The sequence below is a fragment of the Kogia breviceps genome, chromosome 1 (genome assembly GCF_026419965.1).
Source record: "Kogia breviceps isolate mKogBre1 chromosome 1, mKogBre1 haplotype 1, whole genome shotgun sequence".
NCBI lineage: Eukaryota > Metazoa > Chordata > Mammalia > Artiodactyla > Physeteridae > Kogia > Kogia breviceps.
The window spans coordinates 183,728,595-183,752,732 of record NC_081310.1 but is presented as its reverse complement, the minus strand read 5'-3'; the positions used below and the strand labels follow the sequence as shown (position 1 = coordinate 183,752,732).

The 24,138-nt window shown below is 48.4% G+C and overlaps 1 protein-coding gene across 3 annotated transcripts; it reads right to left on the bottom strand.

Annotated features, from left to right (window-relative positions):
• Positions 1-469: 469 nt before the first annotated feature.
• Positions 470-23,936, bottom strand: IFNLR1 (interferon lambda receptor 1). Of its 3 annotated transcripts, XR_010836869.1 has the most exons (8): positions 23,834-23,926; positions 20,051-20,174; positions 11,865-12,049; positions 7,198-7,340; positions 5,528-5,687; positions 5,092-5,225; positions 4,482-4,586; positions 470-4,104 (listed from the first exon to the last, which is right to left on the bottom strand). XR_010836869.1 is itself a non-coding variant. In XM_059062343.2 (7 exons), exons 1-7 carry the CDS (start codon positions 23,889-23,891, stop codon positions 3,313-3,315), a joined length of 1,596 nt encoding a protein of 531 aa, XP_058918326.1. In that variant the 5' UTR covers positions 23,892-23,936; the 3' UTR covers positions 470-3,312. The 3 variants fall into 3 exon arrangements, 2 of the variants coding, with proteins under 2 accessions (XP_058918326.1, XP_066871170.1); XM_059062343.2 differs by lacking the exon at positions 4,482-4,586 and having other exon boundaries at positions 23,834-23,936; XM_067015069.1 differs by lacking the exons at positions 4,482-4,586; positions 5,528-5,687; positions 7,198-7,340.
• Between the last annotated feature and the right edge of the window lie 202 nt (positions 23,937-24,138).

The window sequence follows — 24,138 nt, the reverse complement described above, 5'->3', positions numbered from 1 at the left end:
TATGGTTGCAATAGGGTGTGCTGCCAGGTGGTAGGTACGGCTCTGGCTTCGTTGTAGCGCCCTCTTCTCATGTACTCAGCGCTTGATGGATTCCAACTGCAAGTACCTGCAGCTCCCTGGGAGGGAGTGGCTCTCTACACAGGACTGATGGGAGTTGGTGGATAAACCTCCCAGCTCCTGTCCCTGGCAGGGGAACAAATCTGGAGGGTCCAACACTGAACTCCCAAAGTTCCCTAGGAGGACTGAATCCTAGTTGCCCTGTTTGATTATGCGTCTGGACAGGCTGCCTCCCCTCCCTCTCTTCCCACTCCCCTATTGATGCTTTCTGGAATTGCTGCACTGCTTTATACCCCCCAATCCTCGCCTCTGGGTCTGCAGCTGGGCACCCAACCCAAGACCCTGTAGTCTTAACAGCGAGAAGAGTGGCGAAGAAACTTTGAGAAATAAGGGCACACACTTTTCCGTTCGATTTTGCCTTTTTCTCTAAAAATAGAGCTCTTTATTTAAAACAGTTTAGCGTAGGTCCCAACAAACATTAGGAAATTATCTAAATATGACATAAACATAAAATAAAATTAGAAATAACTACAAATATCTTAGAACGATATATAATCTCCTCACTACCCTAAAGAATGGGAATGTTGCTTTCACCCCGGCACCACCCGCTCTGCCCCTGACGTCTTTCATGCGTGGCCCTGGAGTTTCCACTATGCAGTTCCTGGCTGCTGGGGACCTGAAAGGGCTTTGTAAACAGTTCAGTGCTGAGCACACCTGACAAATGATAATACTGAATGGTATGCTCTTTCTTAAAGCTGCCCACAGTTTTTTGTTTATGACTTAATGACCATAAAAGAGCTGGAGTTCAGAATTAATAGAAAGTTCAGCCTCTGTCAGAAATTAAACTTTGAAAAAAAATGCTTAAAAAACACACAAGGTTTCAGAACAGAGATAAACCGGTTCCTTCACACAAGCCTAGGACAATAGTGAGGATAGCTTTAAGTTATTTGGAATGTACTTCCACGAAGCAGCTCGGCTGGTTCCAGAAAGGACGCTGGGCTTGGTATCTGGGTGTCCTCCTAGGAACTGGCCGTGAGCCGCAGCCTTCCCTAGCTCCATGGTTCGTGTGTTCTTCCTCTTCTGTGCTCAATCATAGATGTAAACAAGCCTCATTGCAGGGAAACCCCTGCAGAAATGCAGGTATGTGTGTGAGTCCCAGCAGTGGTGAAGGCCTCCTGCCAGCCTCGTGCCCCTTGGAAACCCTTGCCGAGACCTCGGTACTGTTTACGTGGCCGAGAGGACAGGGGTTGGCCCAGCTGGCCAGAGACCGACAATCTCACCCTCAGAGACATAACACAGTTAAGTCAACATCTCAGCTTCCTCGTTTGAAACAAAAGACAGGTGTTCAATTTTAAAAGGGGTTTGCCAACGTCTTCTTTAGCGGTTGAAACTCCTAAGCCCAATCTTACGTGGAGGGCCGCTGGAGAAAACCAGGGCCCAGGGAGGCTGCTCTGGTTGCACTGGGGGATCCTACAGCCCACGGCTCCCCCTGAGATTGAGACGCCTCCCGTGAAGCCCAAGGCCTTTGGGGAACACAGTTTGAGAACCGCTGGACCAGATGCCCTCGAGAAGCTTTTCCGGATCTTCCATTAATGTTCTACCCTTGCGTTGGCTTCAAAACAACACAGCCCCGGGCTTCCCTGGTGGCGCAGTGGGTGAGAGTCCGCCTGCCGATGCGGGGGACTCGGGTTCGTGCCCCGGTCCGGGAGGATCCCACATGGCGCGGAGCGGCTGGGCCTGTGGGCCATGGCCGCTGGGCCTGCGCTTCCGGAGCCTGTGCTCCGCAACGGGAGAGGCCACGGCAGTGAGAGGCCCGCGTACCACAAAACAAACAAACAAACAAACAACACAGCCCCATGGATAAAATGCTTATGAAGATGCTTTTTACACAAATGGAGGAACTTAAGTCCTGGCAGGTGAAATGGCAGAGCCGAGGATTATTCTGACCCCTGTGGTCCCTGCAGGGCCACAAAACTGACAAAACGTTGGTCTGACGGGTGAAGACTCAGCTCTGCTCAGCCGTATACTGGTGGGTGTAGGTTAATAAAGTGGTTGTTTGAGAACATCCATCACTACCCTCAGGTAAGGACAGTCACCTGTTTCCAGAAGACAGTGGTTTCTCAAAACTGGAAGAGGAAATGGCACGTCTTTACAACCACAATGGTCCCCTAAAGGGTCTGAAGGGCTAAGATGGGGACCACAGGCCCAGGGGTCCGACTCCCTGCTGGGTTGCTGCCCCACCACCAATTAATCAGACCCCCTAGAAGGTGGGCCATTTGGTATTTTCTTTGCTGGGAAGAGGGCGACGGACCCTTGGCTGGGCTCCAGCTTCTGAGAACTCAGTTTCCTGACCAGGAGGCAGGGGTCAGCGAGGGCAGGAGGCAGGAGAAAGACTAGAGGTGAGAGCTCCGGGCACTCTGAGTTTACGGTCACAGGTGGGAGATGCCCAGCGGTCCCCCTCAGAGCCTGGGTGGATGGAGAGTCCTACCAGCCACCACGTGGTGAGTGCCAATGGTGTGGCAGGCATCACACGTCTCTGCCGGAACCCTCACCGTGGCCCAGGTGGTGGCTGTAGAGAGGTGACTTGGGTACAGAGGGGGAAGGTATCTCCCCTAAGGCCACACAACTGGGAAATGACAGAGCTGGGATTTGGACCCAGGCCTCTTTGATAATGGAAACTGTGCAATGAGTGACTTTGAAGGACCATGCCCTCCCTCCTCCTCTCCAACACCCTCAGCCAACTGGATTTTTCTTCACTGGGGCCCACCCTAGGGGACCCACAAATCCGGTTGCCGAGCCTCGGGGAGGAGGAAGCCCAGCGGGTGCTGGAGAAAGGCGTGAGTCCTGCTACACTTGCTGTGCCTCCAGATTTCTTCCCTCCCCAAATCCAGATGGGCCCTTGTGCTGTCAGCCTGCAGTGTCCCCCGTGACCTGACCTCGCCTGTTTCCTGTTGTGCAGGGATGATTTTTCCAACTGGCCTTTCACCCCAGGGACAGCGGGTTGGTCGGACACCCAACCAACCTCTGACCTCTGCCCATCCCTGTCTCCACCCCTCTTGGCTCTCGGCCCAAAGCTGGCAGGTCGTAGGACGGAGTGGCTTCTGACCGCTCAACCTGGCGGCCACCTCCAGCTGGCTTCCCCGGCGCGCTGTAAGAACCCTCTGCTGCCCCAGCGATGACGGTCCCAGGACTTCAAGTCTTGGTGGCGTGCTGGGTCCCCAGAAAGCTCAGCAGCACCAGACTGGGAGGGACAGCTCACCTGGCCAAGTAGTGCCCCAGTGTCCTACCTCGGACCTCAGTCCTCTGGAGGCTCTTAGCCCCGCAGCCGCCGTCCTCACTTTCTGTTTCCCTCACACCCTCTTCTTCCTCCTCCTCCTCCTCCTCCTCCTCCTCCTCCTCTTCTTCCTCGGGGCTGCTGTCCCAGCAGAAGGTCAGTGTCTGAAGAGAAACTGGGGGCTCCCCGGGGACCAGAATCAGCCCTGGTGACGGTAAGTCCCAGCTGACCCAGGAGGACGGGTTGTCTTCTGGGGGCTCTTCCAGGGAACTCGAGTCCTCGGAGAATTCGGGTGGTGGGAGGGGCTTCTGGAGCTCCATCCCACCCGGTCCTCGGCCTGGCCTCTTCTTGGCCAAATAGCCAGATGATCCAGCCTCGTCCCAGGGGGAGGAGCCCTCAGTGCCGGCCCAGCTTCTGTCGGAAGAATCGCAAGCAGAGGAGCCTTCGACCGGGACCAGAGGAGTCCAGGCCCCTCCGGCCTCAGCGTGCGCCGGGCTCTGGTGTCCCTGCCTCAGGAAGGGGGGTGGTGCAGTGTAAGGCTGGAAGCTGACATCATCGTCTGTGTCCTCCTCATCCGTGTTCTCCTTGTCGGCCTTCTCCTCCTCAGCACTGTCCTTCTCTGATCCTGCCTGGACGGTGGCTGGGGCCCTGACTCTAGGGGTCAGCCTGACCCTTCTGGTCAGTTCCTTTTGGGGACAGAGGATCAAGACATGCAGGCACTCTGGGCCACTGGGTTGAAAGGTTGCCCCGGGGTGTCTGTGTCCAGAGAGGTCCTGATTTGGGGAAAGGGGAGAAGAGCGGAAAATTCAGCCTTTCTGGAAGAGTGACTGTTCTAATTTGGGTTCCCCTGGAAATAGACTCTGAGACAACGATTCGAATGTAAGTAGTTCCTTTGGGAAGTGATCCCAGGAAGTGTCAGCAAGGCATAGCAGCCAATAGCGGGGTGTTATCAGGGCAAGTTACCCCGAGGGCAGCTGGAACTTAGCCCTGCCGGGGACACAGGCCTCAGAGCAGCGTCGGGTGAGGCATGGAGGGGTGGTGGCGGTGTGAATTCTCTGGCACACGCAGCTGGTGATGTGCACGGGCAGAGGGCCAGAGAAAGCCTCCAGGTTTCAGGTGCCAGCTGCAGGAGGTCGAGCTGGTAACTTACCACATAATGGGAACGCAGAGGGATAGGGCAAGGTGCAGACCCATCTAACACAGAGGTTGTCCTTCAGTTAGTGGGAATTCCCTGCAGGTCCCATATCCAGGCACGCTGAAACACTCCCGTGTGGCAGGACTCTCAGAATCCATCCTCAAAGCCCCCACCGGACCCGAGTGCCCACCGAGCCTCATCTACCACAGCCTCACTTTCCAGGCCTTCATCTGAACAAGTCTGGCCTCTCCAGGCTTCCCCTGTCCCAGCTGGCCCCAGGTTCTAATCAAGCGAGCTAACAGACCGGTGGGGAAATTCCAGCATCTGCCTGGGCAAGACTGACCCTCGGTTAGGTTGTGAATGAAGTGCTGGGACCCTTTTAAGATATCCCCTTTAGGTGCCACCCTCCCGCCTCCCCTCTGGGCATCTCTCCTGAGGCATATTTGCTCTCTTAATTTGGTGCCAAAGGAATGAATTACTAATGGTGAAAATTTAGACAGGAAGATACATGTTTCGCAGTCTGGGCCATCTTGATATTCTAGCTGAACTGTCTCTAAGTCTAGCTCCACTTCTTTGCTCTTCTACAACCCTCCCTCTCTGTCGCACACCCCCAGATTTGCCATACCAGGGCCTGTGGCATCTTCGCCTGATGAAACCAGGGGTTCCCCCTGAAGCTCTTCCAGATCACAGGCCCCGTGGCAACGACCAACAGCAGCGGCAGCAGAAGGGGTAGTGGCACCAGGAGTGCCCAGTTGGATCCTAGGAAGAAAAACATAATAACAACTAGAGAAGCAGGGGCTCCTGTCTGTCAACGGCATCTGTGCTGTGGGCGTCACATACATTATCCTATTTAATCCTCATCAGAATAAACCCATCCTACAGAGTGTGGAAAGCAAGGTTCAGAGAGGTTATGTAAGCTGCCCAAAGATACAGTGAGTGGGGTGGAGCTGAGATTTTAATAGAGGTGAGTCGGTCTCTAGACTTGTGCTCTTAACCACCATATTATGAAGATCCTAAGGCCCAGGGGAAAAGTCCCCACTTCTGTACCACTTTGCACCCACCTGGGGCCTCCAGGAAGAAGCAGGTGGGCTCAGAGAACTCGCTGTATTTAGGGTAGCCAAAGGTATATATCGTTCTGGCGCTGAGGCAGTGGTGTCCGCTGGTGTCTGGCTGGAGAGAAATCTGGACTGGCTGGCCATGGGGGGTGGCTGGAAATCCAGTCTGTTTGGAGAGAGAAGCAGAGGCGGGTGGGCCTGCTGGGGGGCACTGGCTCCATGCAGCCAGGACAGGGTGGGGTTGGCAGGACACAGCTGTGACTCCGACACCTTTTCTTGCGTTAAGGCTTAAGCATTCAGGGAGCACGTCCCAACACTCTCTGGTTTCTCTTCCACGGAGTTTCGAGGTAGAGATGGTCTGGGTTCAAAAGCAGCCCTGCCACTCAGGGTCACTCCCATGCACACCCCACCGGGGCCCACAGGCCCTCACTTTCAGGGACAGATGCCTCAGACTTCCTACCCTGAGGGCGTGTCAATCAATTAGGGCGGGGGCGGTGGTCACTCAGCCATTACAGACACAGAAAACTCTAGGGCTGCCTGTCCAACACAGTAGCCGCTGGCCACGTGTGGCTCTTGAGGACCTGAAGTGTGGCTGGTACCGACCAAGATGTGCTCTACGAGTAAAATACACACCGGCTTTCATGAATAAAGAACATAAAACATCTCAGTAATTTTTATATTAACTATATGTTGAGAAGATAACATTCTATTGGATGAAATAAAATCTACTGTGAAAATAAATTCACTTGTTTCTTTTTACTTAATTTAGTGTGGAACACTTAAATGACACAATGTGGCTTGCATTATGTTTCTACTGGACAGTGCTGGTTGAGAATATCTGTGAGGCTCTTGAAGGTGAGGACCACATCGGATGAAGATCTATCAATATATCTCTGGGATCCAGAGTGTGCAGGAGGTTAGGAGTGTGAGCGTTGGTTCAGTAAAAGACAGAATGGACAAGAACGGGGGGTCCGTAGACTACAGCCCCATCTTTTTTTAAAAATAGAGTTTTCCTGGAACACAGCTATGCCTGTTCATGTACCTATTTACTTATGGCTCCTTTCGTGTTACAGATGGAGTTGAATAGATGTGACAGACGATAAGGCCTGCAAAGCCAAAAATATTTACTATCTGGCCAATTTACAGAAAAAGTTTGCCAACCCCTGCCATAAATAAATATATACAGACATATGCACATGCATACACAGAAACAAGTCTGAAATTGGATACACACCGCATAGTTATTTGCGATCATCTCTGTGTACTTTTGGTTTTCTTCCTAGAATTTATCTGTATTTTCTAGTTTTTTTTTTCTAATGAATCTGGTGGCTTAACAAGTAGGCTAAGTAGGTTCTTGGAGCCTGTCATACTTCAGTCAGATTTAAAAAAAAAAAGGTTTCATAATTAAAAAAAAATTAGATAGAAAACTGCTGTTTATTACCTGTCATGTGCAGGGGAAGGATGTCCTGAACTTGGCTTCTTAGGGGGAGGGGGGCAGAGGTGGGCCACAGGCCAATCACACTGTGAAGAGTCAAGGGGTGACTGCCAAGAGTGAGGGGTATGCAGGGAAGGCTTCCTGGAGGAGGCTTTCAGGGCTTGGAGGGTGAAGAGCACTGGGGTTTGGTGGGAGAATGAGGAAGGGGACCCAGCCTGGGGGCATGAAAGGGGTTTCTCACCTTATTCCCGGCCCCCTCTTTCCAGAAAACCACCTCATAGTTCAGATCTGGTTGGGGCACGCAGTGGGGCAGCTGGTACGTGGCATTGACACTCAGGATCTCATCTGTCCGGGTGAATACCAGGACAGGTGGGGCTGGCTCCACTGGCAGAAACAGAACAGGACCCATCAGGACCTTGTGGGGGCCACAGGGCATCCGTCCCCCTGCCTCCAGGCAGGCCTGCTCCTCACCCAGCCCAGAGACAGTTAACCTTCCTTTACTCGTGTCACCCTTCCACTCGGGTGCCCTTTACGTGTCACTGGTCTGTCAGCATCCTGCTCATTTGTATTAGTTTTTGTTGCTGCCATAACATATTACCATGAACTTAGTGGCTTAAATCAACATAGATTTATTATCTCTCAGTTCTGTAGGTCAGAGTCTGGGTGGGCTTGATGGGGTCCTCAACTCTGGGTAGAAATCAAGATGTCAGCTGGCCTGGGCTCTTATCTGGAATTCTGGGGGAGAATTCACTTCCATGCTCATTCATGCTGTCAGCAGAATTCAGTTCCTTGTGGTTGTGAGGCTGAGGTTTATTTCCATGCTGTTGTTAGCTGGGACCCTCTCTCAGCTCCTGAAGGCACCTGCATTTTTTTTTTTTTTTTTTAAATTTTTGGTCGCCCTGCACAGCATGTGGGATCTTACTTCCCTGACCGGGGATTGAACCCGAACCCCCTGCAGTTGAAGCACAGAGTCTTTATTGGACTGCCAGGGAAGTCCTGGCACCTGCATTTCTAATCACATTGCCCCTTCATCTTCTTTTTTGGTTTGTTTGTGTGGTTTTTTTTTGCGGTATGTGGGCCTCTCACTGCTGTGGCCTCTCCCGTTGCGGAGCACAGGCTCCGGACGCGCAGGCTCAGCATCCATGGCTCACGGGCCCAGCCGCTCCGCGGCATGTGGGATCCTCCCGGACCGGGGCACGAACCCGTGTCCCCTGAATCAGCAGGCGGACTCTCAACCACTGCGCCACCAGGGAAGCCCGCCCCTTCATCTTCAAAGCAGAAACACCATGTTGAATCCTTCTCACACTTCAGCTCTGATTTTCCCTTCTTCTACACCTCTTCTGCCTCCAGCTGGAGAAAGTTCTCGGCTTTTAAGGGTTCATGGGATTAGATTGAGCCCATTTGGATAATCCAAGATAATCTCACTACTTTAACACCCATAAACTTAATTAAAATCCCTTTTGCCCCTTTTGCCATGTAATAGTAACATCTAACATATTCAGAAGTTCAGGGATTAGAGCATGAATATCTTTGGGGGAGTCATTCTGTCTATCACGGTCCTCCCCTCTGACTCCTTGAAAATCATGTCCCTCTCCAGTGCAACATACATTCTCCCCATCCCGAGGTACCCCAGGGTCTCATCCCATTACAGCATCAACTCAAGTTCTAAAACCTCATCATCTAAAGTATCTAAATCAGGTTCAGGTGAGACTCTGGGTACAATCCATTCAGTATAACTCCCGGGACACAATTCCTGTCCATTTGTGGACCAGTGAAAATAAAGTACAAGTTATCTGCTCCCAATATAAGGTGGTGGGATAGGCGCTGGATAATAGTTATAGACATTTTGGTTCAAACAGGGAGAAATAGGAGGTAGAAAGGAGTCACTGTGCTGAAGCAGTTTTGAAATCCAGCTACACAAACTGTACTAGGTTTTAAGGCTTGGGAACTACTTCTCCTTGGCTTTCAGCACTGCTCTCTGGGCTCATGGTTCCACCCTCTGAATCATCCTTACTTTTCATGAAAGGTAGCAGGTATTTGCAGCTAAATAGTTTTACCAGTCTGCTTCCTTCCGGTAGAAATTGGGGGACCAGTAGCCTTCTTTCTTTTCCTGTCCTCTCTGTCCCTTTTCGTTCAAGCTGACAGTGTTTCTGCTGATATAAAATTCTCAAGAATTTTATGGGTCTCCTGTGGATGTCATGGGGACCCACTCCATTAGACAGAAGTCAGTTCCACAGATCTTTCTGAGATAAGCCCTTCTCTATTTTTGGCTTTAGCTGAGCTGGCTGACGGATAACACTTCAGCTTTCTAGAGGCCCTTTGATTTGACTGAGGGGAACTGAACTGTGGGTCATACCCTTAAGTCTCTTCAAAGAGCCTTTTGCTTGACTAAACACTTTGATCTTTCTGTGGTTTTAGTAAATGATTGTAAAACCACACACTTCGCTGTTTCTCTATGTCACACCCTTGGAAGCAATTTCTTAATTTTAGTATCTTTTGCCATCTGGATAGGTTACGAATTTCCCAAATCTTCAAGTCCTGGTTCCTTTTTGTTTAGGCTCTTTCCTCAATTTCTCTCTCTCTCCTCCTTGCATTTTGCTATGATTACCAAGAATAAACCAGGCCATGCCTTCAACACAACATTTATCAAATCTCCTTGATAAATGTCCAGATTCATCATTTACAAGTTCTGCTTTCCACATACTGACCGGAAACAATTTTGCTAATCTTTTTGCCAGTATGTAAGAGGCATCCCCCTTCCTGAAATTTTCAATAACATATTCCTCACTTCCTTCTGTGAGGCAGTGCTTTTAGTATCCGCGGCATGTGGGATCCTCCCGGACCGGGGCACGAACCCGTGTCCCCTGCATCGGCAGGTGGACTCTCAACCACTGCGCCACCAGGGAAGCCCCAAGGTCATCTAGGTTTGACTGATGGTTTGAAGATGGTGGGGGCAGTGACTTGGAATAAAGTGACAAGAGAAAACATACCATTGTTCCAGCTGAAATGCCACTTTTTCCATGCAGCCCTCCCTGAGTACCAGCCAGCAGGAGCTCTGGCCACACTGGTCATCCCTGTCCTGTGTTTGTGCTCAGGGAAAATGTGTGGCTTCCACAAGGTGCCACTATCTATGTGTTCAGGAAATATCCACTGGACACTGATATGTATTAAGCCCTGGGCAGGGAGCTGAGGGGAGTGGGGAGATGAGGCCTCCATAAATCTTGACCTCAAGCAGTTGGAGGAAATTAGGTGGAAATGAAATACGTAAAGTACCAAGACGCAAGAGAGAAAGTGACCAGGGTCACAGCTGAGGGCAGAAAAAGGAAGGAAGGGTCACTGAAGCTTGAGGTGTGCTGCAGGAGAGTCAGAAGAACTTCAGGGAGGAGGAGGCAAAACAAAAGGAACCTCCTTTCTGCTTCTTTCCCTCTATTGTTCTAATTCTTATTCCTATTCATCCAGCCTCTGCAGTGGCCCATCCATCCTTCTTCTAGCCAGACAGCCTTTCTGTCTGCCTTCCCATCTTTCTTTTCCTTTCTATCCATCTACCCATCCCTCCCATCTATGCTTCTTTAGTCCTTCCCAGCCATGCATCCTTCTCAACCATCCCTCCTTCTTCCTAAGCATCCTGTCTTCCTTTCTTTCCAACTGACATTTCTCCCTTCCTATCCATCCTGTCTCCCTGTTCATTTATACTTTCTTCCTTCCTTGTATGTAGCCAATCAGCCTACTTTTCTACTCCTCCATCCTTCCTATCCATCCATGCTTTTCTTTCCAGACATCTTTCCTTCCCGTTTTTCCTTTCTCCTTTGCCTCTCCTTCTCTTTTACCCTTTCTTCCCTTCCCAGGCAGTCAGCCTTCCTTTTGTACTCTCTACCCACTGATCCATCTGTCTGCCTTTCGTTCTTATCCTCCACTTCTCCATCCATACTGGCTCCTTCATGGTAAGCATTTACCCATCCATCTAGCCTCCTCCTTCCCACTCATCCGTCACTTCTTCCCCAACCTCTCCACACTGCTTTTCTTCTTACCCATCCGTCTTTTTCCTCCTTTCGTCCATCCAACCAGCCAGCTTCCTCCCATGCAAATCATCTCTTCTTCCTTCTCTGCCATTTTTTCCTGCCATCCTTCATTAAATCCCTTCCTCATCCCCCTTCAAGCCCTATTTTGTCCTCAAACATTTTGAGAAGCCTGGGTAAGTTACAGGTCTCAGCTCCACGAGGCTATTGTCTGAGTATTTATCCTCCCTTCCTCACTCTTGACCTGATCGAGCACCTTGTCCAAGATCAGAAAGAGCCATTTCACATCCCATGTCCATCACTTACTAGCTGGCAAGTTCCTTAACTTCTGTGAGTCTTGCTTTATTTACTTTTAAAAACTGGGGTGATGAAAATGAACCCCACAGGTCTGTTATGAGGATTAGAAATAAAATACATTGGGGAAAAAAAGCACTCTCCTCACTCAATGTTAACACTGGTGATTTATGAAGGCTGTTAGCATGGGGAATGTTTTCCTCTCTATTTTTATCTCCCCCACCCCAAATTTCTACCATGTACAGAAATTACTATTGCAACCAGAATTTTAAAAAATTGTTTCTTAAAGAGAGAGATCGAACATTTCAAAAGTAGGAATAAATATATAAAGTGCCTTGTGTAGTTCATGACCAAGGCTGTGCTCAAAAGAAGATCACGAACCTCATTAGTAGGAGGTACAAACTGAACTGCTGGGGCTGGTGAATTCCCCTAACTCCCTGCCACGAAGTCAGGCTACTTGGACATGGGCCAGGGCCCAGGGCAGGTGGCCCCAGAGAGCTGCCCACTGCTTTGGGGAAGTGGGAGACAGATGGCTAGGATAGCAGAGCCTCTGAGCCAAGCTCCTGAGCAGACGGCCTCCCACAGGTCCTTCACTTACCTTCGAAAAAGTAATCCATGAACTTGGACTCCACCCAGGGCGACCTGGCTCTGGGAGAAACCGCTCGCACACGCCCCTTGAACTTGTTGCACAGGTCTTGTTTCTCCAGGCACATCAGAGAACACACTAGCTCTTTGGTTCCTGCACACTTTTTTACTCTCCGCCACTGCTTGGGGGTTACATAGCTGAGGGAGGAGACAGGAGGGTGTGGGTCATGGATTCAGCCTCTTGGGGGTGAGGAAACTTAGGGCACACGTGACCACTCGTCCCTCCATCCCACCTGAGCGTCCACCCATCCATCTGTCCAGCCAGCCAGCCATCGGCTGAGACAGAATGAGAACCGTCCAGTTAAGAGCTCGGGCTCTGGAACGATAGACAAGGGTGGGAACCCTGGCTGTGCCCCTCACTAGCTCTGGGACCTTAACGCAGGTCACTGCCCCTAAGCCTCAGTCTCCTCATCTGTCATGGCTCCCCCACAGCGTCCTCGTGCTAGTAACCGTTTTCCACGCATTTGTTCATTCAGGCATTTATGGACCCCCTGCTGTGGACCAGGCCCGGTGCCAGGTGCTATGTGCATGTCAGAGCGGAACACACAGGTCCGTGACTACAACCTCCTGAGAGCACTGAGGTCCAAAGGAGGGACCTGCTTGCTGGGCATTATTCTTGGGTAATTGGCAGTTCATGACAGATAGGTCCTGCCCTGGGGAACTTACACTCTGGAGGGAGGGGATGAGAGAGCATCACCACATCAACAAGATAAATCCAGGAGCTGGTAAATGCAGTGATCATAGGGGAGTGTGGGGGTGACTGCTCTCTGAAGGAGGCTCAGGAAAGGCCAGGAAGATAGTGCCGAAGCTGGGGCCAGGATGCTGAGAAGGGAGCCAAGAGAAGGCCTGGGGGACGGAAACGCAAAAGCAGAAGTCTTGCGATTGGGAAGGGACTTGATCTGTCCAGAAGAAAACAAGCCCAGGGTGGCCAAAGCCCAGTGGACAAGGCCGTGAGAGGGTGGACAGACTGGACGTGAGGGGGGAGGCGGGTGGGCGGAGCAGGCAGGGTCTCGCCATCCTGGCAAGGGGTTCAGATTTTATTCCAAGTGTCATAGGAAGCTATCAGAAGGTTCTGAAGAGAGGAACTGAGGTCATCTAATTTACGTTTTTTAGAATTCACTCTGATAAACCAGCTAGGAGGCTGCAGCAGTGGTCCAAGAGAGAAGGGTGGGTGAGACGGCAAGAAAAGGTTGGATGTAGGATGCATTTTGGAGGTGAAGCTGATGAGACTTGCTCATGGATTGGATGTGGAATGTGAGGGAAAGGAGAATTGAGGACTCTTCCTGGGTTTGGAGACTGAGCAACAGGTGACCAGAAAAGGTTGAGATACAAGTAGGCAAAGAGAACAGAGTTGCGGGAAGAATTCCCCTGTTTTGTTTTTTGGTGAAGTTATACTAGGTAAACATCAATGAAAAAAGGAACTGGTGTAGGCATATTAATATGAGACAAAACAGAAACTTCAAAGTCCAAAGCGTTAGTAAAGGTGAAAAGAACCACTACACAGTAGTGAATGATTCCACTTACCAGGAAGATATGAAAATTCTGACTTATATGTGCCTATTAAATAGCTTCAAACTATATTCAGCAAAAATAGATAAAACTACAGGAAGAAAAAGAAAATCCACAATCACAATGAGAAATTTTTAATATATCTCATTCAGTAATCAATAATTGCATAAAGAAAAATTATTAGTACATATGATTAAAAAAATGAACAACATAATTATAAAAGTTCGTCTAATGAACATATACAGAACAAACAAGAAACTGGTGGAGCCACACACGAACCCTAAACAAAATATTATCAAAAATATTAACAAAAATAAAGCAACTCTCAAATTTCAAAGAATAGGTGTCTCTCAAACTATTGCCTCTGACTGCAAATAATCCAGTTAAAAATCATTAACAAAAAGAGAACTAAAGGAAGTTTGAATATTTTAAAATGTTTTAAAATGACTCGTATCAAATATTTGCAAATGATGCAACCAACAAGGGATTAATTTCCAAAATATACAAACAGTTTATACAACTCAATCAAAAAGACAAACGACACAATCAAAAATGGGCAGAAGACCAAAATAGACATTTCTCCAAAGAAGACATACAGATGGTTAACAGGCACATGAAAAGACGCTCAACATCTCTAATTATCGAGAGATGCAAATCAAAACTACAACAAGGTATCATCTCACACCAGTCAGAATGGCCATCATCAAAAAGTCTACAAATAATAAATGCTGGAGAGGGTGTGGAGTAAAGGGGACCCTCCTACACTGTTGGTAGGAATGTAAATTGGAGCAGCCACTATGGAGGTTCCTTAAAAAACTAAAAAATAGAGTTCCATATGATCCAGTAATCCCACTCCTGGGCATATACCTGAAAAAGACCAAAACTCTAATTTGAAAAGATACATGCACCCCAGTGTTCATAGCAGCACTACTGACAATAGCCAAGACATGGAAGCAACCTAAATGTCCATCAACAGATGAATGGATAAAGAAGATGTGGTATGTATGTATGTATGTGTGTGTATATAAATATATACGGGAATACTACTCAGCCATAAAAAAGAATGAAATAATGCCATTTACAGCATCATGGATGGACCTAGAGATTATCATACTAAGTGAATTAAGTCAGACAAAGACAAATATCATATGATACCATTTATATGTGGAATCTTAAAAAAATGATACAAACTTATTTACAAACCAGAAATAGACTCATAGGCACAGAAGATAAATTTATGGTTACCAAAGGGGAAAGGGGACTGGGGAGGGATAAATTAGGAGTTTGCGATTAATATATACACACTACCATATATAAAATAGATAAACAGTAAGGTCCTACTGTATAGCATAGGGAACTATATTCAATATCTTGTAATAACCTATAATGGAAAAGAATCTGAAAAAGAATATATATATGTATAACTGAACCACTGTGCTGTACACTTGAAACTAACACATCATTGTAAATCAACTATACTTCAAACAAAAAGACAGGAGACTCAAAAATCACACTTTGGAAAATAAAATAAAATGAATCATGGATCAAAGAAAGAATTATGATGGAAGTTAGTAAATCTCGAAAACTGAATGGTCAAAAATATAATACAGGCTTCCCTGGTGGCACAGTGGTTGAGAACCCGCCTGCCGATGCAGGGGACACGGGTTCGTGCCCCGGTCCGGGAAGATCCCACGTGCCGCGGGGCGGCTGGGCCCGTGAGCCATGGCCGCTGAGCCTGCGCGTCCGGAGCCTGTGCTCCGCAACGGGAGAGGCCACAGCAGTGAGAGGCCTGCGTACCACACACACACACACACACAAAATATATATATATAAAATACAAATAAAAATTTATGAGATATAGTTAAGCTTTAAATATTTATAACAGAAAATAAGGAAGGATAGAAATTAATAAGCTAAGTGATCAATTGAATGAGTCAGAAAACGCATGCTAAAAACATATCCATGAACAGATTGAAACTGTAAACTACTGCTTCAAAATGGATTATAAAAGATATTTTAAAATGATATAAGACATGGAAGAACAACACAAAACAGAATCAGAGAAACTCAGAAAGGAGATAACAGAACACAGGAGTCAGATAAGAGATAAGAAACAACAACAACCACATTTCATAAACAAAGAATAAATTAGAAGAACTATAAGAGCAAATTAATAAAGCAGATAATGCCTTAAAAGAAACAGAAAGTGAAAAGAGAGAAAGTTTCAAAAAATAAAACTGAAATGTAAATGCTAAAGTTTGAAAACTTCTAGAAGAAAGCGCAGAAGAGGATCTTCGTGACCTTGAGTCAAGCAAACATTTCTTAGGACACGAGAGAAAAGAAACCTGATGTGTTAGTCTGCCAGGGCTGTGGTGACAAAATGCCAGGCTTGGGGGCTTAAACCACAGAAATTTCTCTCTCACAGTTCTGGAGGCTGGAAGTCCAAGATCAAGGTGTCTGCAGGTTTGCTCTCTCCTGAGACCTCTCTCAGGAGATGGTTACCTTCTCTCTGTGTCCTCACCTAGCCTTTTCTCTGTGTGTAAGCAGCCCTGCTGTCCCTCTTCTCATAAAGGCACTAGTTCTATTGGATTAGGGCCTCACCCTTGGGACCACATTTAATCTTAATTACCTCTTTAAAGGCCCCATCTCCAAATACAGTCACATGGGTGTGAGGGCTTTAACATATGAGTGACTAAGGTGGGGGAACACAATTCGGTCCAGAACAGGGAATTATGAATTAAGCTGCTATGAAAGTTCACATACAAGTCTTTGTATGGACATGTGTTTTCATGTCTCTTACATAAAGATCTAGGAGTAGAATGTGGGAAACTCGTAACTGAATGTGTAACTTTACAAGAAACTGTCAAGCTGTTTTCCAAAGTGATTGTACCATTGTAGTTCCCATCATCAATATATAGTCAGTGTCCACAGGGGATTGGTTCTAGGCCCCCCCGGAGATACAGAAACCTGTGGATGTTAAGGTCCCTTATACAAAATGGTCTCGTATGTGCATATAATGTATGCACATCCTCCCATGTACTTTAAATCATCTCTAGATTACTTATGATACTTAATACAATGTAATTGCTATGTAAATAGTTGTAAATACAATGCAAATGCTATGTAAATAGCTGCTAGTGTGTGGCAAATTCAAGTTTAGCTTTTGGTACTTTAAGGATTTTTTTTTTCTTTCTGGATTTTTTAAAAAAATATTTTTGATCCATGGTTGGTTGAATCTGTGGCTGCAAAACCCAGAATATGGAGGGCCATCTCCATGAGAGTTACTCCACATGTTTGTCTCTGCTTAGTATCATCAGACCTTTTTTTTTGCGGTACGCGGGTCTCTCACTGCCGTGGCCTCTCCCACTGCGGAGCACAGGCTCTGGACGCGCAGGCTCAGTGGCCATGGCTCACGGGCCCAGCCGCTCCGCGGCATGTGGGATCTTCCCGGACCGGGGCACGAACCCGCGTCCCCTGCATCGGCAGGCAGCCTCTTAACCACTGCGCCACCAGAGAAGCCCCATCAGACCTTTTAACTTTAACCATTCTAGTGAGTGTGACGTAGTATTTCCTTGTAGCTTTGATTTGCACTTCCCTAATGACTAATGATGTTGAACATATTTTCATGTGCTAATGGGCCATTTATATATCTTCTTTTGTGAAGTGACTATTCAAATATTTGGGGAGTGATTTGTCTTCTTATTTTTGAGATGTAGGTGTTCTTTATTTTGGATATAAGTTCTTTGTCAGTGTATATACTATGAATATATTTTTCTCAGTGGCTGGCTTTTTCATTTTCTTTGGGCTTTTTTTTTTTTTTCTTTTAAAGAACAAAATTTTTAAATTTGGTGAAATCCAGTTTATCAGTATTACTGACTAAATTGTGCACACACATCCCCCACCCAATTCATATGTTGAAGCCCTAACACACATGTGACTGTATTTGCAGATGGGGCCCTTAAAGAGGTAATTAAGATTAAATGTGGTCCTAAGGGTGAGGCCCTTATCCAATAGGACTAGTGCCTTTATGAGAAGAGGAAGGGACACCAGGGCTGTTCTCACACAGAGAAAAGGCCAGGTGAGGACACAGAAGGTGACCATCTCCTGAGAGAGGCCTCAGGAGAGAGCACACCTACTGACACCTTGATCTTGGACTTCCAGCCTTCAGAACTGTGAGAGAAAAACTTCTCTTGTTTAAGCCCCCAGTCTGTGATATTTTGTTACGGCAGCCCTAGTAAACGAACACAGATTTTGGTACCATAAGTGAGGTGCTAATGTAACCAATATCTAAAATTGTGTTAGTAGCTTTGCAGCTGGGTAACAGAGGCTGAAGAATTTTGAGGTTCATGTGAGAAAAAGCCTAAATTGCCTTGAAAAGACTGTTGGCCAGAATACAGATGTTAAAGGTGATTCTGGGGTGATCCCAGATGGAAAGGAGGAACGTCTTATTGGAAACTGGAAGAAAACTGATCCGTGTTATAAAGTGGCAAAGAACTTGACTGGATTACGTCCTAGTGTTTTATGGAAAATCAGAAGTGGAAAGTGATGAACTTGGATACTTAGCTGAGGAGATTTCTAAGCAAAGTGTTGAAGATGTGACCTGGTTTCTCCTTACTGCTTACAGTAAAATAAGAGAGGAGAGAGAGAGATAGAAGGAATTGTTAAGCAAAAAGGAACCAGAAATTGAAGATTTGGAAAATTCTCAGCCTATGCGTATTGCAAAAAATGAGAAAGCGTGTTCTGGAGAGAACACCAAGGTTGTGGCTGGAAAATCATTTGATAAGGAGATCATGGGTGTGACTCACGGATTTAATCAGCCACCTCAGTAGAAGCCAGGAATAGAGATGGGATGATTACATGTATCACCCTAATTCTGTTCACTGAAAAGATCTCAAAGCAATAGTTCAGTAGTGATCAGACAGCTACACAGACCGTGTTCTTTAAAACCATTTCTTACCAAATGGAGACATGGCTGATTTCAGGTTTTAGGTCAGGAATTGTGCAAATGAGTCTGAAACATCTTTTCATAACAGATAGCAATAAAGATATCACAAATTACTAGGGTCAAGTTCAAAGGACTCAGGAGCCAACCTGAAGAGACATTCACGGGCTAAAGATGAGACACTTCAAGCTTCAATGAGTAGAATAAATTGCAATGAATTGAAACTATCACGTATGTTTAACTACTTGAGTTCGTAATGATAATAAAAAAACAAGTCAACCACCTTTGGGACATGGCGGGGAACCAGTTCGTTATCTTGAAAACTGGTAAATTAAAGGAAAAAAAATTCAAGCATTTATTCTGTCTTGCCTACATGAATAGTACCACTGAATATCAAACACTACGTGAGAGGAAGCATCTCTTTATAAAATTAATTCCAGCTAATAAATGAAAAAATACCATTAGAATATCATGGTTTTGGAATCCTCGCAGGTGTTTCAAAAGCGTAAAAGGAACGGAGAATATCATAAAGGTCCAGAGGTTAGGCTTTCAACTCTTTCATCAATTTATCCCACCTCCGCTACGCCCAGCTGTGTGGCTTTGAGCAAAATACACTCTCAGTGCTTCAGTCACCTCCACTGTAGAGCAAGAGTCACTGAATCCTTCCTCGTAGGGCGGTGTGAGATTAAATACGTTTCATGTATGGATGCAGTGCAGACGTAGAGCAAACACACAGGCCATGTTAGGTATTGGTATTTTCTGCCTCCTGATACAGTTCTATACCATTCTTTCTTTTGAAAGCTCTCTCAGTCTGTCCTGTCCCAAGCCGGGCCCCCAGCACTCTCATCTGGATGCTACAGATGGAGGGACTGTCATAGAACAGGAAGAGCACAAGCTTTGGAGTCAGACAGACTTGGGTTTTCCTTCTGGTTCCATCACTGGCTTCCTTGGGCAGCTCACAGCACCTCTGAGTTGTTTCCTCACCTCTAAAACAGGGGAAATGCAGGGCCTGCCTGGTGGTACTGGGTGGAAGAAGGGAAATGCTCATGCAAGGCTCCTAGCACTCAGCCTGGCACAGGGTGGGTCCTGAGTACATGGCAGTTCCTTCTCCTTCCTGCTTCCTCCTTCTCACCAATTCTAGATTAATCCTCCTGAGTATCTATCTGCTCTCATTAGCTTACTCTTATGAAAGAACTTCAGATGATTTCCATCTATGAGCAAAGATGGCAAATCTGCTTTCATTTGCAAATTCGTCTGCATCAGCAGTGGCTGCCTGGGCTGCCAAGTTGAGAAGGCCTCCAAGGCTCCCTGCAGGCTCCGTGGGGAAAAGGGTAACCATCTAGCGATGCCTAACACAGCTCTGCAAGAGACACACCTGCCTCCCTTATCTGCTGGAATGCCAAGCACCTCATCCAGACCCTCAAGAATTCCCTCACTGGGCCCTCACAGCTCCATCCAAGCCCTGCTCTGACTTTTCTCAAAGGCCTGCCCCCACCCCCGGCAGGTCTTTCACCTGGGCGCTGTTCTCCATTAAGCATCATCCCCACCTCCAGAGCTTTATCAAACGCCCTCTCCCAATACCTGCTGCAGGCCGTCACCCGTGGACACAGAGAACCAAGCCCCTCCAGCCCCTGCCCACCTCCTCGGTCTCCCCCTACCACCCCACCAGCCCGGAGGCGCCCCTCCACCTTTGATAGGCCACAAAATAGGTCAAGTTCTGGGGGTTGCCAGGTCCTGGGAGCCACGTCAGGTACACGCTGAAGTCCCAGGAGAGCAGCGTCACGTTCTGGGGAGGGGCCAGAAGGTGCCTCCCTGTGGGGGAGAAAGAGGTCATGAAGTCTGGAGCCATTCGGAGCAGCGCAGGTGGGCAGTCGGGTGCTCACCGAGTTTAAGAACCAGGAGTTATCTGGGGTGGCTGAAGCATAGGGGATGTGATGTAGGCTGGGAACCCGGGGTGTGGGATTCCAGTCACAGCCATGCCACCGACTGGCTGTACTGCAGCCCCTTCCCCTCCTTAGACCTCAACGGCCCATCTGTGACATGATGGGAAGCCCACCCTGGCACCTGAGGGTTCTGGCAAAACAGTGCAGCACAGGACCATCTAATAGATTCCTGGACTCAAGGAGGGAATGGCCCTGAGGGTCTCAAGGAGCAGAGGCTCTGTCTTGTTCTCAGCCATGTCCCCAGAGCCTCCCTGGCACATAGTAGGTGCACAATAAAAATCTGTTGAGTGAATGAATGTGATGACTGTGATGACTTGGATTATTCCTAAGGTCTCCTAACTGGTCCCCCTGCTTCCGACCTTGTGCCCACAATCCATTCTCCATATAGCAGCAAGGGTTAAAGTGAAAGTCACATCATGTCACTCTTTTGCTTTAAACCTCCAATGGCTTCTGTTTCATTCAAGGTAAAATCCAAAGTCTTTACAATCACCCACAAGACCCTACCCTATCCAACCCATGACTCCCCTTGCTGGCTCCTCTCCAGCCATGCTGGCCCTTTCCTGTTCCTAGACCATGCCGGGCACACTCCCACCTCTAGGCCTTTTCGCGAGCTGTTCCCTCCGCCTAGACTGTTCTCCCCCTGGCTGTCCATCTGGCTCACTCCTCTGCTTCCTTCACATCTTTGCTCAGATGTCATCGTCCCAATGATTCTTTCCCTGACCACCTCTAACTGGCCCCTCCTTGCCTCCTTGGCACCTCCTCCTTCTCACTGCTAACCCTCATCTTCTGAAATATGCATCTGATTACACAGCTGCCCAGTTTCTGCACTTCCCTTGTCCTCAGAACAAAGTCTATGCTCCTTATCAGGATACGTGAAGCCCTGCCCAGCTTGGCCTGGCTGGGCCATCTCGTTAACCTCTTCCTGACAGCTCACCTCCATACGTCACCAGGCTGCAGCCAATCTTCCTTCTCGCCCTTCTCAAACCACCTCATTCTTCTGTGTGTCTTTGAACCCAGGTGTCTTTGACAGCGTGGTACTGACCACGTAATCTTTTAAAGACTTGATTCAAACATCACTTCCTGACATCTTTCAGAAGTGGTGGTGATGCTGTACAGGATGATAATAATAGCAGCTAATGTGTATTGTGCCCTAACTATGTGCCAGGCACTATGCAAAGCATGTTACCTGCATTTTCTCCTTCAATCCACCCCACGTCCCTAGGAGGTAGCTTCTAATTATGATCATCACATTACAGATGAGGAAACTGAGGCCCCCTCAGCTAATAAGCTGTAGAAACAGAATTCAAATCCAGGCCTAGCCAACCCCAAAGTCTGAGTTGGTTTTTTTTTTTTTTTAATATTTTTATTGGAGTATAATTGCTTTACAATGGTGTGTTAGTTTCTGCTTTATAACAAAGTGAATCAGCTCTACATATACATATATCCCCATATCCCCTCCCTCCCTCCCTATCCCACCCCTCTAGGTGGTCACAAAGCACCGAGCTGATCGCCCTGTGCTATGCGGCTGCTTCCCACTAGCTAGCTATTTTACATTTGGTAGTGTGTATATGTCCATGCCGCTCTCTCACTTCGTCCCAGCTTACCCTTCCCCCTCCCCGTGTCCTCAAGTCCATTCTCTACGTCTGCAAAGTCTGAGTTCTTGATCACACTTCCTCCCCTAGGTTCTCATGGGGCCTCTTCAGCCTTATCCTTCCAACATCTATGGATCGTTATTGGTCAAAGACATCTATGGATCACTGCGTGCCGGAGGTTTCAGAGAGGACTACAGCTCCACTCCTGCCCTTTAGGAGCTCACGGTCCCATGCAGAATGCAGTGCCTTGAAGTGTCACATGGGTCATGATGGAAATCCATACAGGTTATAGAACGGCATCAGGGAGGGAGGGCCCTTTCTGCTGACGGCTCTCAGCTCGGCTCCACACCCCTGGCCTTTTAGACCACCCCATCCTGTGTCCTCTAGCTGGAACTGCATCGCCAAGATGCTGATGCGGACAGTGCTTCCAGCTTCTGGACTGCCTAGCAGGTGGCTGGCACGAGGCCAAAATCTGTCTGCAGTCGTCTTATTTGAGGACAGGCCTCAATTCTGAGCTTGGCCACAGTGGAGAAATAGCAGCTAGGGTAGTTACCTCCTAATGAGCCTTCGAGGGGTGCCAGGCATCGGTGTGAAACTTTATACACGAAACCTCATTCAATCCTCAGGACAAACCACCCTGTGGGATAGGTGTCATTCCCTTCCACGGAAGGCACTAGGCTCGGATACAGATGGTGAATACTTTGACTGAGGCTACACAGCCAGTACGTGTGCGAGCCAGGATTAGAACCCGGATCCTGCTGTGCCTCACCCTAAACCTTCACACCACAGTTTGTGTTGTGTTCACTAAATCTTCCTCGGGTGTAAGGATAGCTAGGTCTAGACAGCAAATCTATTGAGTTTGATGGTGAAAAAGGGGTACAGAGAACCCCCTCCTGTCCTCCCCGCATAGCTACACTGTCCCTCATCAGCTGCAGTAACACTGCTGCGAAGGTTCCAGGGGCTGGGGCATCCCTGAGCTGACCTGGGTGGCTGGACCGTCCTGTGCCAGCTGCCCGTCCCACGGCCAAAGCCGGCCATGCTCACTTCAGCTTGTCTTCTCTGTTCTGTGCGTCTCACCAATGCCTTCCTTCTTGGGTAATTACCCTTAATTGCTCTCAGCCTCAGTTTCCCCCTCTGAAACGGGAGGAAATAATAACTATCTTCTAGGACAGTTGGGTTGTGACGCTAAACTAGAATAATGTGGTGCACAAGAAGTTGCTCAAACAAATGCTGGCTTTTAACCTTGGTATTAGATGATGTCCAAGGGCCCTTCTAGCTCTTAAATTATTAGTCTAAGACTAGGGACATATCCTGGGGGGCATTTTGGTGTCCTTCTCCCTGGATTGGTTGGGGTTTGGTGGTCGGTTTCTATCCCAAGGTATTTTGTACCCTGTCACCTTATTTACCAGTGAGAGCTCAGAGAAAAAGGTGGCTTGTTAGAATGACAGCACAGCACGGGCTAAGCTGGCACTCCTTCCCCCCAGGCCTGGGTGGAACTTCTGACACCCCGAGTCAGGAGGAAGGGGAGGGCACCCCTGGCGACGGCAGGGCACTTCGGCTTGATTTCCCCTACTAGTCAGGGTCTGTGATATTAATGCAGCGGATAGGGCTTTTAAGAAGCCTTAAAAAGCACTTTATAAACAAATGCAGCTGACTTTTGAACGGCCACTATCTTTTTTCCTGTTCGTCTGAAGCTGAACTGGCATTAGGAAGCTGGATCAGTTCCTTCCCGGAAAGGAATGTCAAAGACCCGGGTCTGTTTAGTCCTCGGAAAAAGAAAACTGGTAGTGGGTGGGCTCTGCTAATTCGCACGTGTTGCAGCGCACAGACTGATGCCCAAGGCACTCCCTCCCCGGAGCTCTGGGTCGGAAGGTGGGTGCGGACCGGATGGAGCAACCCGCGGCCCCACGCCCACCCCGCGGCCCCGTGCCCTTACCTGGAGCCGACTGCAGCAGGCACAGGAGCAACGGGGCCCACCGCGGGGCCCCGGTCATGCCGGTCCTCCTGTGGCCCAGGGTGGGACCAGGACCCTCCTCCAGGCCCACGCAAGGTAGGTGGTGCGACTGGCAGCCAATGGGAGGCCGGGCCGCGGGCCCGCCCCTCCGGGGCCAGGACTGGGAAGCTCCCGGGTCTTCCCCTTGCGGCCGCCCCGCCCAAACATTCCGGTAGCTCCCAGGGCCTCTACTTTATTTTGTTCCGCCCGATCCCGGGGGTGGGAGGTGAGGGGGAATCAGTAAATCC

Coding starts and splice junctions, on each gene's coding strand:
- IFNLR1 (XM_059062343.2), bottom strand. CDS start 23,891: ATGACCGGGGCCCCGCGGTGGGCCCCGTTGCTCCTGTGCCTGCTGCAG. Junction 12,050..20,050: donor TATTTTGTGGCCTATCAAAG/GTGGAGGGGCGC, acceptor CTCCTCCCTCAG/CTATGTAACCCCCAAGCAGT. Junction 5,226..5,527: donor CTTCTTCCTGGAGGCCCCAG/GTGGGTGCAAAG, acceptor TTTTCTTCCTAG/GATCCAACTGGGCACTCCTG.